The sequence below is a fragment of the Calypte anna genome, chromosome 18 (assembly GCF_003957555.1).
Source record: "Calypte anna isolate BGI_N300 chromosome 18, bCalAnn1_v1.p, whole genome shotgun sequence".
Classification (NCBI taxonomy): Eukaryota; Metazoa; Chordata; class Aves; order Apodiformes; family Trochilidae; genus Calypte; species Calypte anna.
In genome coordinates, this window is record NC_044263.1 from 11,445,084 (window position 1) to 11,459,225 (window position 14,142).

A 14,142-nucleotide genomic window follows, 5' to 3' on the forward strand; every position below is an offset into this window, starting at 1 on the left:
TGTGGTTAGCATCTTCACCTATCGCTCCCAACCTCTAATTGTTCAGCTCTCCTGGGTTTTTACCCTCCATGGCCTTCTAGAGTAGGGGGCCAGGTCAGCTTTGAGTAACAGTATTTGAATGCTACTTTACCAGGTCTCTGGATCCAAGTACCTTCTCTTCTTGACAGCCAGGAGTTCTGTTCTCAAGGGCATGCTTAGGTGTAAGGTTGGTGCTATTTCAAGCCTTTGGGTTTCTTTTCAGTTCTTAGGCTGTCTCTGCACCTTTTCCAGATGCCTTCCTTGCCTTGGTGAATGTCTGATCCATTCATACCTTGGAAAACCTTTGAACTCCAATTTTGTTATTGCCTAACCTGCAAGATAACATTAAGCTTTTGATCCTTCTGGACTCAACAGACATTTGAATCCTGATTTGTATCTGCTACACATGGCTTTTTAAAAATTTTTTTTTTAACCCTAAACATCAAATTGTGCAACCTAAATCTGGGGCTGAGGCAATTTCATTGTCTTCACTAGTCCATATCTTCAGGAAATACTGATCTGTTTCCCTTGAAAGGAGTGCAGGTACCTTCATGCAGTCTCTTTTCTAGTAAGTAGCTAGTGGTGTCCAGGCATATCATGAAGCTTTAAGGGTGTTATCTAGTGTATTTTCTAACATAGTTAAGCCACTTTATAGCTACATTAAAGTCTATCTTATCTTGAATATTACATAGACACTTGGCAATTTGTTCACACTTTGTCTCAGCAATAACAGTGCCAAATGATGCAGGTTGGTTCAGCATTTGATAGAGACCAGTTAGCTTGAAGGTAGTGGGGTTACTTGAAGGTTTCCCAGCTCAACTTCATCACCTACTGATGTTTCATGGGGAATTTGGGCTCTGACGTGGCCTAAGGATGAGTAGTTTTGCATAAACTGGTGATGTTACGGTTATTAACACTTTTTTTGAAGTCAAATTAATTCCAGGAAGGAAAAAATCCCAGAAAACAACCAACTAAAATGCTGCTGCATTCTCTGGATGCTTGTCTCAGCAGAACATCTTGTCCTTCACCTAGCATGGAATCTGGCTCTTCAGGAGGGTGTTAACTTAGACTGCAAGCTGATGCAACCGGCTTTCAGGTCTCCAATCCAGACTTGATGTCCTAGATGACTTCCTGCTCTTGCTGTAGAAATATGGGTTGTCTCCAAACATAGAATGGTGTCCCTTCTTCCTCTCCCTTTTTGTTACCTTCTGTTCTCTTCCCTTTTCCCCTCTCCATCTTTTAAGGAACCAAATATAGCCAATTGTGTGGCTGAGGACATTAGTCTGCAGGGCTTTGTTTTAGTGAGGGGCATATGATCTTATGGATATTTATTCAGTGACTTCCTATCTTCTGATCTCTTGTTTCATTGTGCTCCTGCCCGTTTCCCCAGCCACATCTCTCATAAATCAATTACTACTTGAGCCCAAGGAACAGTTGATAGGAGAAACATCTTGAAATTTCTTACAGAGAGTAAGAAATTTCTAAAGGACTTGAACTAAAAGTAATTTTCTGATGTCTCTAAAAACTTTATCTGCTACATGATGTAACCCTAATTTCTTCAGGTAGTAGTGATGAGATTTCTTACGTGCTCTTTGGCCTTTCACCAACTAAAAAAGCCAAATAGGTGCACAGACACATACACCTGCAGTTCCTGAATCTGTTGGATAATCTATCAGTGAAAGCCAGATTATTGCCTGATGAGATGGGAGGAGCTGAATCAACAATAATGGTGGTAATTTCTTTTTAGCTTTGAAGTTGAATGGTTGAATCTTGTGATGCCAACCACTAATCATTTGTCAGTAAGGTTTCTGGAGCTCTCTTGATTTGTGGTTTACTTGATCAAGCTTTCAAATAACAAGCAAGCAACCCCCGAAGCCAGCTTCCCTAATTTCTGTCTAATCACTCCCTCTTGGTTGGAGGAGAAATTATGATCTCCTTAGTATCTTCTGTCTGTAAATTCTTAGTTTGAAAAGAAAACAGGTACTTGCAGCAGCTTCATATTTCTGCTTACTTTACATTATCAGCCTGTGTTAACCCAGCATCTCCAAGGAATCAATTCCAGGGGCATGGTGCTAACTTCACCATGTGCCACATACCTCACTGTATGTTATTTCATTTCTGTAAGATGTGAATTTGTAATAAACAGCTTTGCAACCTCTTTTTTTTCTTTCTTTTTTCTTTTTTCTTTTTTTCTTTTTTCTTTTTTCTTTTTTCTTCTTTTTCTTTTTTTCTTCTTTTTTTCTTTTTTTTCTTTTCTTCTTTTCTTCTTTTTTTCTTTTTTCTTTTTTTCTTTTTTTCTTTTTTTTCTTTTTTTCTTTTTTCTTTTTTTCTTTTTTTCTTTTTTCTTTTTTTCTTTTTTTCTTTTTTTCTTTTTTTCTTTTTTCTTTTTTCTTTTTTTTCTTTTTTTTTCTTTTTTCTTTTTCTTTTTTCTTTTTTCTTTTTTCTTTTTTCTTTTTTTTCTTTTTTTCTTTTTTTCTTTTTTCTTTTTTCTTTTTTCTTTTTTTTTTTCTTTTTTCTTTTTTCTTTTTTTTCTTTTTTTTCTTTTTTTCTTTTTTTCTTTTTTTCTTTTTTTCTTTTTTTCTTTTTTTCTTTTTTTCTTTTTTCTTTTTTTCTTTTTTTCTTTTTTTTTTTCTTTTTTTCTTTTTTCTTTTTTCTTTTTTTCTTTTTTCTTTTTTTCTTTTTTCTTTTTTTCTTTTTTCTTTTTTTCTTTTTTTCTTTTTTTCCCTCTTCCCTCTTCCCTCTTCCCTCTTCCTTTCCCTCTTCCCTCTTCCCTCTTCCCTCTTCCCTCTTCCCTCTTCCCTCTTCCCTCTTCCCTCTTCCCTCTTCCCTCTTCTCTTCCCTCTTCCCTCTTTCCCTCTTCCCTTCCTCTCCCTCTTCCCTCTTCCCTCTTCCCTCTTCCCCTCTTCCTCTTCCCTCTTCCCTCTTCCCTCTTCCCTTCCTCTTTTTCAGGATGATGTTCCTTTGAGAAGCTGCAGTTTCTCACATTTTTCGCTAAGTTTTTTGTTTGTCTTTGCTTATTGCTGTCTGTTACCAGTAAATGGACGTGTCAGGCTGTTGGAGGCTGATGGCCAACACGAAGAAATTTCTGTTGTGGTATAGTTAGGAATCTGAGAAATATTCAAACCTTTCCTGGCTTTGTTATCTTAAGCTGCAAGGCGACTTTTGCAAAGCCAAATATGAAAATGTGCTGCACTGCACTGTTCTTTTTTTAAGCTAGTATGTGCTAAATTGGAGAATCTTACCACAAGTTTATGGTATTCTCCAAACTGAGACTGGGTTTGATAAACAGTCATTTAGCAGATGCTTGCAGCCCTAGAAGGATATCTAATCTGAATTGGCTTCAGCAGGAGTGGTGGGGTGTGGAGGGAATAGAGGCTGCTTAGGAAAGGACAACGGCAGCAAATACCAAGCATTTTTGTATACAACCTCTGGCTGGAATCCAGCTTGTAGCATTCCCTAGACAACTGGGCTTGAGATGATGTGAAGCATCTAGAAAGAAATGAAGGAGCTTTAAAGCAGCCTTGTAAATAGAAAAGCCAATCAGTGACTCTCCTGCAGTAGTCCAAATGATCTGTTATGCCTCTTCATTTGAGAAAATTAACCAAGTGGTTAAGACATCCTTTTAATTACAGGTCTTGACCGTAATTTGTAACTTGACTGTTAATTTGTAACTGGCAGAAGATCTACTCGGTTCTGTCTGAGAATAAGCATCTCTTCTGTTCTTTGCAACTGTTGTTGGGGAAGGACAAAAGAACATTGTTGGGGCTCTTACTTATGCAGTCACTTTCTTCCACTAACAATTTAAGTGCATGCTTTCAAGTTTTGGTGCCTTCTCTAAGTGGCTGCTTTGTATGAATGAGGGAACTTCTGACACAGCACTTGAGATTGCCAGGTGGGGAGGATTCCTGTGTCTTGTGAAATTGGGCACTGAGGAGAACTTGCAGAGGTGTCAACGTGGAGGTGCTACTTCTCCATTGTGGAAGGACCTTCTGCTTCTAGGTCAGCCCCTCATTCTAGGAAGATCCTGCTGATCAGAAGTGATAGAACTAGGGGAAGGTTAGAATGATCCAGACTCCTTGCATGGAATATACTGGCTTTTGTTTAGTTAGTTTTTCAATAATTTAAATCCCAGGGACTGAAAATCTTTAATGATCAGTAATAGATGTAATGGGTTAGATGACACTACCTGTATCTGATCATCCCAGGTGCTTATCTTCATAAATATTGCTAGTTTGCAGCACATACTCTGTACACAGGTAGCAAGATGAAGAAATGTATCTTTGAATTTCAGACTTTCCTTGTACTCATGTTTCTATGCCCTTCTGGCTCCTAAGAGTCATGGCTCCACACTCTGTACACCCTGCTAGCCCCTGACCTGCTAGAGAAATTGGTGGCAAGCTGGGTGGTGGTAGCAAGGTGCCAGTCCTTGCAATGAGGCTTCAGTAGGCAACTTTGAAACTAATTTGACTCCCCTAAAATCCAGGACCTCATCTGCCAATTCAGGAAGATGTGGTTTTGCCTTGTCCTTCCATACCAAGTGCTTTACCTGTCACAAGAAGATGTGTAGATGCTTCAAACTTTTTTGATAAATAAAGCACCTGTTTAACCGCTGGTTTCCTTTAGAGCAGTATTTCCTCCTAGCCGAGGCAGGGCTCTAACCTGTTCATGCAATAACAGCCATTATAAATGGGCTGTATGGGAAGAGCACCCTGCCCTCCTGGAAGAGAAGACCTCAGAGAAGAGGCCTTCTGGAAGTGTCAGAATCCTGGTGGTTGCCTTCTCATTTGGTGACCTTTGAGTCATCTCCCATGGTGTTTTGCCTGTTTTCTCCAGGGCATCTCTTCAGCAGAGATGCCTCTTACCTTCTGTGCAAGATTGGGGCTCAAGTTGCTCAGGGGAAAAAAAATAATTAATCAGCAGGTTGAGAAGTCAGTCACTAATTTTTGCTAACCAGAGAGCAGCTGAGATGAATTTGCCTGAGGAGTACTTGCCTTTATTGAAAATAATACTAAAAAGTAGCTTTATGTGCAATGAATTTTAAACCATGTAAAAAAATCTAAAGTGCTCATGCTACCTAATTTTTCCTATTTTAAATGTGCTTGAAGGTGCTTCAAAGCAGAAGCTTTGCTGCTCTAGGAACAAGTGCTGTAACTCTAGATCAAGTATGAATTTACCAGTGACTGTCAGATTTCCTTTGCCCTGTCTCTGTAATATAGGTTTTAAGGGAGAGATCCTTCAGTTAACTGGTGGAATAACCTTCTCTCAACTTGAGGCTCTTGTTGGAGGTGCTTTGTTACTTGGATGCTCTGTTTGCCATAGCTGATGGCTGGAGTTGATGCAGCATCTCAGTGGAGTCCCATGAGGTTTTGTTTCTACTCATGGTGGAACTGAGACTGAAATAAAGGAAGTGAAATTATGACCCTGCTGAAGTCATTGGCAAAACTACCATTGACTGAAATAAGGCTAGTATCTCAGCCAAGGGTTCTAGTTGTTTAATTTATGGTAACATATTAATTGCATTAAAACAAGGTTTTGAAGAAGTTAATCTTTAGCTTTGTGATACCATCTCCATTCCATAAATACTGTGCACTGGGTTACTAAAAGTTTACCTTTTTTGGGCAGGTTGATAGGGGTAGAAGATTTTAATTTATTTTTGTAATTCATGCGTTTGCACTCCTGGGCAAGGACTAAAGTATGCAGATGTCATTATATCTATAAATGAAACAGACTTTATCCTAAAACTTCTAATTCTTTTATAGTATATGGCATCAGAGCTATCTAGCACACTATCCTGCAGGAAATACTTGGCATACTTCTAAGCTCCAGGGAGAGGAGAGAGGATGATAACATCCATTAGTGTTGCTTTTGAATGAGAACTTGCATAAAGACTTTCTAAAAATCCCACAATTAGATTTAAGGGCTTTTTAGCAAAAGGAATTCATTACAAGCATTTGACTTCCCTGTGCTGTATGGAACTTTACTGGTATGTATGCCAGAAGAGCCTGGTGATTAGTATATTCTTCTCAAACTGAGTGCTGCCCTTTTAGAAAGCTGACATCTGGACTTTATTCTGCTGTTTTGTTTTCTTCTATGGATGTGTTGGAGTAGATTTCCCTTTTTCAATATGTATTAAACTTTGTTTCTGTAATTTGACAGGAAAGATTATCTAGTTTTAAAGGCAGAGCTAATAATGTGTTCCCAAGCTCTGATGACAATAAGAACAAATTGTATTGTTTTAAAATGTAAGTAATTTACTGTATTTATTTTCTTACTTCTCTTACCTGCTGGAATAGTTTTAGCATTAAGCATATTTTAATATGCATCTAGAAACAGGCAAGACTGCTTTTATTATTGCTTATAGTAATGAATTATATTAATGTAAACATTGCAGGTAAAGGGAAAGTAGAAATATAGAGTAATTGGGAAGGAAGAATTGGCATCTGAGATCTTTTTTGCTACTTAGCAATCTCAGCATTTGTCATGTATGTGATGATTCTGGGTTGGGTGGATATGAGATTTTTCATAAAAAGTCAAAGTGTGTTGTTCCACTTGTCCCAGTCCCAAAGTACACCCAGTTTGTGTGTGGCATATTTGATAGTATCTTGGCAAAAGGAAACCCAGTTATCCATTAGCTAATTCTCAGAGTAATCTTCTTTGTAACCAGCTCTTCAAGTAATACCTTACAAGGTTTTTCATGCAGTGACAAAGCTTGTGTAGTCAACAAGCGTCAAGGCAACTACCCAATCTCTGGAAGCTTTTGAGAGATTGAGTACAGTGATTTCTAGTCTTTCATATCTTGAATTATTTTCCAGTATTATTTGTGTTATTGCGAGGGGGGAAAAAAAAACAAAAAACAAAACTGATTTTGGAAAGGAGGAGATAGCTGATGCCATCAATAAAACCAGATGCCTTGGTTAACCCTCCAGTGTCACCAGCCACAGTGTGGTCACTGAGGCTGTGATAAAGTTCCCACAGCTTCTCTGCAGGGTCATTTTCTTCAGTGTTTTCAGATAAATATTTTCTACCACAAAACCTGAGTTTGCTGAGGTTTCTCAGTCCTTGTCACTTCTTGCTCATGGATGAGCAACCTGGTCTAGTTGGGTGGGGGGGTTGGAACTACGTGGTCTGTAAGGTCCCTTCCAACCCAAACCAGTCTCAGATTCTATGGAGCAATGCACACCATGGCATCACTTAGCAAGTGCAGTTGTGCTCTGGGGTTTTTGTGATTTAAGAGGACTGGAAGGTAAGAAATGAAATTTGTTTATAGTATAGAGGTCGTTCTCTGATGATCTGGGGTATCATCCTTTCTATAATGCAAAGGTAACATTTTAGGTACTAAATTGTCTCATTTCTGCAGATTTTAAGTGCAATGTGTCAGTAGGGATGCTCAAGAAGCTCAGGTCCTGACTATCTGGGTAAATTCAGAGCAGTTCCAGAACTGGGGTGTGCAGCATGGGAGAGGAAGGTGTTTATGAAGACTGCAACAGAAATCCTTAAATTCTCTTCCAGCCAATTAACATTTTCATTGCAAAAATATCTTAGCTGAAAAATATACAAACACACAAAATGTGTATTTGTCATTCTTACAAAGTCCTTGGCTTCCAGACTTTAATTTCTGAACAACTATTGAATGATAAGTGCTTTCACTCTTTCCATGCAAATCTCTGTAATCAGATCCTTTTTAGCTCCACACACTTCATTCAGAATTGCTGCTGGCAGCTGCTGTCTCACTTGAAAGGGAATCTTTCTCCAGTATTTTGCTGCCATTGAATCATGGCTAAGTTAGACCTGGTAATCCCTTTGTGAGGATTTATCTGAACACCAGACCTAGGTTTTGAAACAAAAAAAGAGGTGTAGTAACATTATTTGTGATTGCTCTGAACTTGGTCACATTTCCTGCCTACAACATCCCATATGTAAGCCTTGCAATAAATTCTGTTTAAACATGTTCTGCTTTTAAGACTGCCTCTGCCTTAAAAATGAAATATGCATGTGCTATCTTTATGGATCTGTGTACAGTATTCTGCACTAATAAGTTATTTTCTTAATGAATTCATGTAGCCCCATGGCCATAAATATATTTTTTCAATAGCTAAGAGTCTAAGGTGAGCATTGTGAAGAATCTGGTTGCTTGAAATGTGTTTCACTGGACTTTGAAATTGGTTTCTGAATTAACTGGGCATTTCCATCAATGTAGTAATTCTTAAAACCAGCTCATGGAATATGAAATATATTATAATGCTGTTAAATACAGAACTGTATGTTATATATACATATCTTGTTGGTTTAAAAAGAAATAAACCAAATATGTATCTGCACCCTGGGAAATGCTGTCTGTGGCCCCATGGTGAAGGCAGAGGACAGGTCTGTTTCTTTTTACTTATGGTAACAAGGAATTCAGGCATATAGTCAAAGCTTTTAATCAAACTAGTGTTTCATATTGTATCAACACCTTAATGCTTAGGAGATCTTTAGGATGAAGAAAGTAGTTCAAACAAATACCTTGTAGTTCCCTGCAACACCAGTGCTTTTGGTTGGAGATGGTTAGTGTGCAGTCAAAGCCATAAATGGAATGAAATGGGGTTGCTGAAAAGAAGGGATTGGGAAATTGTTGAAAATTAATTTTGAAGAAAATGTCTGAAATGTTTTGCAGAGGTGAATCTGGTGCTGGGAAGACTGAAAACACTAAGAAGGTTATTCAGTACCTTGCTCATGTTGCTTCCTCCCATAAAGGAAGAAAGGACCATAATATTCCTGTAAGTTGGGATATTTTCTCATTTGATTATATCTTTTTTTTTCTTTCTTTTTTTTTTTTTTTTTTTTAAACTACCATCTTTCCATTGAAAAATCCAACTTTTAAAATTAAATACAAGCTGGACTGCACTCCACATCACTGTGTTTCAACCAGTATTTTCTCTTCAGTGTAATAAGCACTGTGTGGCTGAAATAAGCAGTTAAATCAAAATTCCCAGTTAGCGTTGGCTGTTGTAACTTCTGTTGTGAAATTAAAGCATTTATGCTTTCTGCTGCAGTAAGCCCCAGTTTTAAAAAGAAAAATGTAATTCACTTGGGCAGCTCTTTGTGTGTTTAGTTCCCACTAGATGCAGTTTTCAGTCCTGTATCTGTTCTCCCAAAAATTAACTTGTAGATGGGAAATCCCATCAAGCTTATAACTGCTGTAGAGTAGCTGTATCTGCAGGTTGGCAGCTAATAAACAGTTCACTTATTATATTGCAAAAAAAATAAAAGCATATACATGTCAGTGAATCTTGGGGTTTTTTGTTAACTTGTCACTGGCTGATTTATGGAAGAACTTTCTTCAGATTTACTGCCAGGCAACATTTGTACTTTTTTTTTTTTTAACCAATTCCTTGCTTTTAAGATTATGAATGAGTGAATACCTGTGACTGCAAGCATTTGGATCTCTTCGCAGTGAAGTGTTAATTCAGCTTTGCTACAATCAAGTGTCTTGCTGGAATCAGTAGTCCATAATCCTGCTTTTCTCCACTAGTACCACAGGTGTCTCTGGTGGCTGGAAGCTTTAAAATGATAAAGTGACTTTGTAGCAACAATTTGTCATTTCTAGTGCATAACATTTACCATTAAGACATTCTTGGATGCTTCAAGACTCACAGGAGAATTTTTTTTTGACCAATATGTGAAGAAAAAAAACCAATCAAGGACTTAAAGCAGAAGAGAAGGATTGCTTCACAGGTAGATTTGGAGAAATCTAGTTAGTATTAACAATGTTGCTGGATTGTCACACAGAAAAGACCAAAAATAAGTCTTTCTAAGTATTGATCTTGCAGTCAGGGTGTCTGCAGGTTGTGTCCACATGGGTTACAGCCTTAGAAGGAGGTTTATGATTGGAGTGCTGGCAGTAGTAGGTGGATCTGGGAGTATTAGGGAGATGTGTGGCTCTGGGGAATGCTAGTTAGAACATCATCCCTCAGAATTGGTTTTCTGTGTAGGTTTTGATGTATGAGTATTGTTTGCTGTGTAGCCTTGAACAAAACAAAGCTGCTTTTTCTTTTTTCAATTTCTACAGGAATAAAATTGCCTACAGCTTTTTGTGGGAGAAGGGGATTATGCAGAGAAGGGAATTGTACATTATGAATCTAAATATACTGTTGAGAACTTGGAATACCTCAGATTGAGTCTTCAGGAAGCCTCTTGTCCAGCCTGCTTTCAAAATACCTCTTCCTTGTAAAGCTGAGTTTTAAAAATGTTGGGGGATGATGATTATGCAGCCTCTCTGCTAACCTGTTTCAGTGCTTAACAACTTGAAGCCCTGGTGTTGCTTGTTTAAAAAGTTCTTTATGTTTACTTGGCCTGCCTTGTGCTGTGTTTTGATGAGCACTTCATACCAGTACCTCTGCTTACAGAAGCATCCCTTGAGGTTTCTCGTAGTAACAATTCCCATGGCCACTTTCTGGGCTTGGAGGTTGATGCAGGCTCAAACTACTGTTCTCAAAGTCCATCTGGCTTCAAATGAAACAAGTTTCCCCCATTGTTTATTATGTGGGTGCATAACCGGTATGAAATGAAGGCACAGAGAAAAAAGGGGACAGCTGGGGTTGAAAGTGTCAGTGAAGGATTAGTTGCCCTTTTTAATGCAGTGTCAGCTAATTCCATTTCCACCTCTGGTTGAAATGCAATTTAATTTTCTGTCTATGAGTGTAATCAGATGGGATGGCAGTGTTCATCTCAAGAGAATTGTGAGGGTGGTTACTGTAATCAGCTGCTTCATGAACCACTGGTGAAGATGACAGAACCATTTTTACTCTTTTTAAAACATAGTTCAGACACTGTAAAAAGAATAGGGTAGTATCCTGAATACAAGTGTGATACTCTGGTGCACTTCACTCAATGCAGTGCCATAGTAAGTACTGAATTAAGCATATGTTTATGGAAAATTCAGAATGCTATGGAACCCAGTTTTGAAAACACAGGCTAGTCTCCCTTGTGCTGTAGCAATTCATTTTTTATTTATATATTGCAAGTCAAGAATTTCTAACTTACACACCCACCACTCAGAAGTTAGGAAGTGTCACTGTTGGGTTTCTGTATGCAGCCCTAACTTGTTCCTCTTTACATATTCATTAGAAAACTCCAGAGAGCTGATGGTCCACAGATGGGTCCACAGTACCCATCTGTACAACCTTGGCATTGTCCTGTGCACACAGATGATAAATAGGCCCATTAAATAGACTGCTAGCCATGGAGTTTTTATCCATCCTGTTACAAATAGTTATCAGTGACATACACATTACTGAGGCTCTTCTGAATACTACATCCATTTTTTTTTTCTTTTATAAAGCAATTTGTACCCTGACAAATGCTCATCTGCCCAACACTGCTCAGAAGGCTGGGGTTATCTTTTTCTTTTCCTGACAGTGCTTTAATAGTGTTAGAAACACATGTAGCCCCAGTCTGACACCTCAGGCCATGGCCAGGGTACTTCATGCCATGCCCTGGATGTTCACCAGGTCCGTTCTCCAGCAGCATCAGGCAAGGAGCATCCTGGAGGAGCTCTATCTATCCCTTGGCCATCTTCATCATATTTGGCATTCAGCAGCTGGTCCAGGGGTCTTCTTTCCCAACAGCCTTCTTTCCTAACAGCTACAGAGGAGTCCTGCACAGCCCTTGGCATGTCATCTTCAGACAGCAGCCCTGGGGGAAATGGAAGCAATTGCAAGCACAGAGGGTGGAATTTCAGTGCTGAACAACCTTAATACAAGAATTTCCTCATTTTTATGTGTTTGAATCTACAGCCATATTGTCTCATTTGCTGTTTAATCCCAAGGAATGTTGAAGATACTGGCTTGGGCAGTGTGCTGGAAAGTGTGGTTAAAATGTAGGAAGAGAAGCTTTAGTTATTGTAGAACTTGGCAGAGCCAGGTGAGACTAAGGAAGTCCCTTATGTTAGGACTAGAGAAGAGGTTTGCAGAGCTGAGGGCTAGAAGGGATGGAGGAGTTCTTGGCAGTGAGCTGTGGACATAGGCTCCTCTAAAGACTGAGGGTGGGATGACAGGGAGCCCAGAGCCATGTCTGTGGTCTTGGCTGAGCCTTAGAACTGACAGGTATACAGACCTAGTTGGTCAGGCCCAAGGGAGAGGGGGTAGAAGGTACCTGTTAAAAATAATTGGAAGCTTTAGCTGGCACCTGAGCTCTGAAGAATTTTTGCTGGGAGTGTTAAAATTTTCCCAGTAAATCTGGAGATCTTATTTGCACCTGGGCCAGGCAAAGGAGCCTCTCTCACTTGAGCTCTCAATTAGTTTTCTGTTGGCTCATAAGGTATGGGGAAAAGGATATTTAGAATAAAAGCACAGGAAGAGAAAAAGGGCAGAGAACTGGTGAGTGTGGGGAGGAGGAGGCTGGTGTGTGTGGAGGGGCTTTTGAACAGATTAGGAAGGGTAGGGAGGAAAAGGAGACTTCTAAACCACTTAGCTTTGCAGCTTATCACTCCCATATGTACTGTTAATGTATGTGGGTAGAGCTACTTTAATACAGTTAAGAACTGAGTCTTAATTCTGACTGATTCTGCTTTAGTTTACAAATTTTGTGGGTTTGGATGGGGAGGGAAGTCAGTGCAAAACAAAAATAAATAAAAAATAAAAATTGCATACATGGCTTTCCAAAAGGAAGGAAAAGTGCTGGTTGTCACAGTGCTCAGAGACTGCCCTGAACTTGCAGTGTGGACATACCTAGACCCTGCTCATGTTCAACCACATGGAATTAGCTGAAATTCTCAGTCACTGTAGTATGTTAAGTATTTATGATCTATAAATTACTGCATCCATCCACCACTGCTGGGTCCGCTTCCAGCCATCCTGGTAGTATGTGTCTGTGGTTCAGGGGACCAGAAGCAGACTTTGGCTCACTTCCCCTCTACCTAAAGTTTTCCCACTCTAAACTCACTCTTTTTTCACTAAAATCTGGCTTTGGTGCTGGTGCTGTTTTAAGAGAATCACAGAATCATTTCAGTTGGAAAAGACCTTTAAGATCATTGAGTCCAACCGTAACACAATTACTGGTACTTTCAGGTTAATGATTGCTTTCAGGGACTGCATTTGTCTTTGCAGCTGAAATACTAAATTGTTTAATCTGTTTTATTAATTTCAAAAGAAATGTAATTGGTTTTGAAGGACAGGATCTTGAGCACTCTCACTCAGACTGAAGCTCCCCTTAGTGCAGATTTCCCAGATGAGCTTTAAATGCCCTCATTTAAACACTGATGTTAAATATGTCTGATTATGCTCCTTTCTGTTGCTAAGTGAGGACATAAATGGACACCCGAGAGAGCAATTTATCTTGTCTAAAGATAAGCAACTAAAATGCCTCCTAGGCTCCTGGTTGTGCTTATCCTTCTCCAGTGATTACAGAAGGAGAGGTAGTTTCATACTGAAACATCAAACCACCTTCTAGATGCCAAAGTTATTTCCTGAGCAGGTACAATGCAGCTTTGCAAAATTCACATCATTTTCCTGAGTCCTTCAGACCCCTGTCAAAATTTATTCTGCACTAAGCCAGTGCTAGCTGTTGAAAATAATGGACACAAATGGAGTAAACATGAATATGGCTTGGTATTGAAACTGCTTGGTGTGCGTGTGTGTTTCACCACAGAATTTTCCCTCTAGGCTCTTTGATGTGAAGCTCAAGCTTATTAAACTTGCAGACTGAGCCAAGGCAATATCTAATGGAAATGAAAATTTCTGCATTTCTGCAGAAACTACAAAAAGTTGAATTTTGAGGGGGTTTTTATTTTACTTTATTATATTAATGTTCCATTTACCCTTCTTCCTGGCAACATTTGAAGGTCTTCTAGTTTATTAAGATTTTGTTGCTTCGCATGTGGATGGTCATTGTTGAAAGAAGGAAACGAAGCTTTTGTGCCTCCATTGTAGGTTTGCATTTCTTAACTACTTGAAGTACAGTGCAGAAACAAAATCTCAAACTCCTTAAGTATTGCTTTCCCCTTGTTTCTTTCATAACCTCTCTGATTTTTGAAGAATACTGATCACCTTAGCCATACAAAACCACCTTGCAGTGACTAAGACTGCAGAGAAAGTTACTTGGTGGTGTGGATTTATTTTGTGTTTGGCAAAACTGTAGAAAGCAGTG

The 14,142-nt window shown here is 39.0% G+C and overlaps 1 protein-coding gene across 1 annotated transcript in view; it reads left to right on the top strand.

Moving 5' to 3' along the window:
* Positions 1-14,142, top strand: part of MYH10 (myosin heavy chain 10) — a 101,830-nt gene that overhangs the window by 36,819 nt on the left and 50,869 nt on the right. The window contains exon 5 of the mRNA XM_030461731.1: positions 8,672-8,774. Coding sequence (XP_030317591.1) covers positions 8,672-8,774 — 103 coding nt within the window. The remainder of the gene's footprint in view (positions 1-8,671; positions 8,775-14,142) is intronic.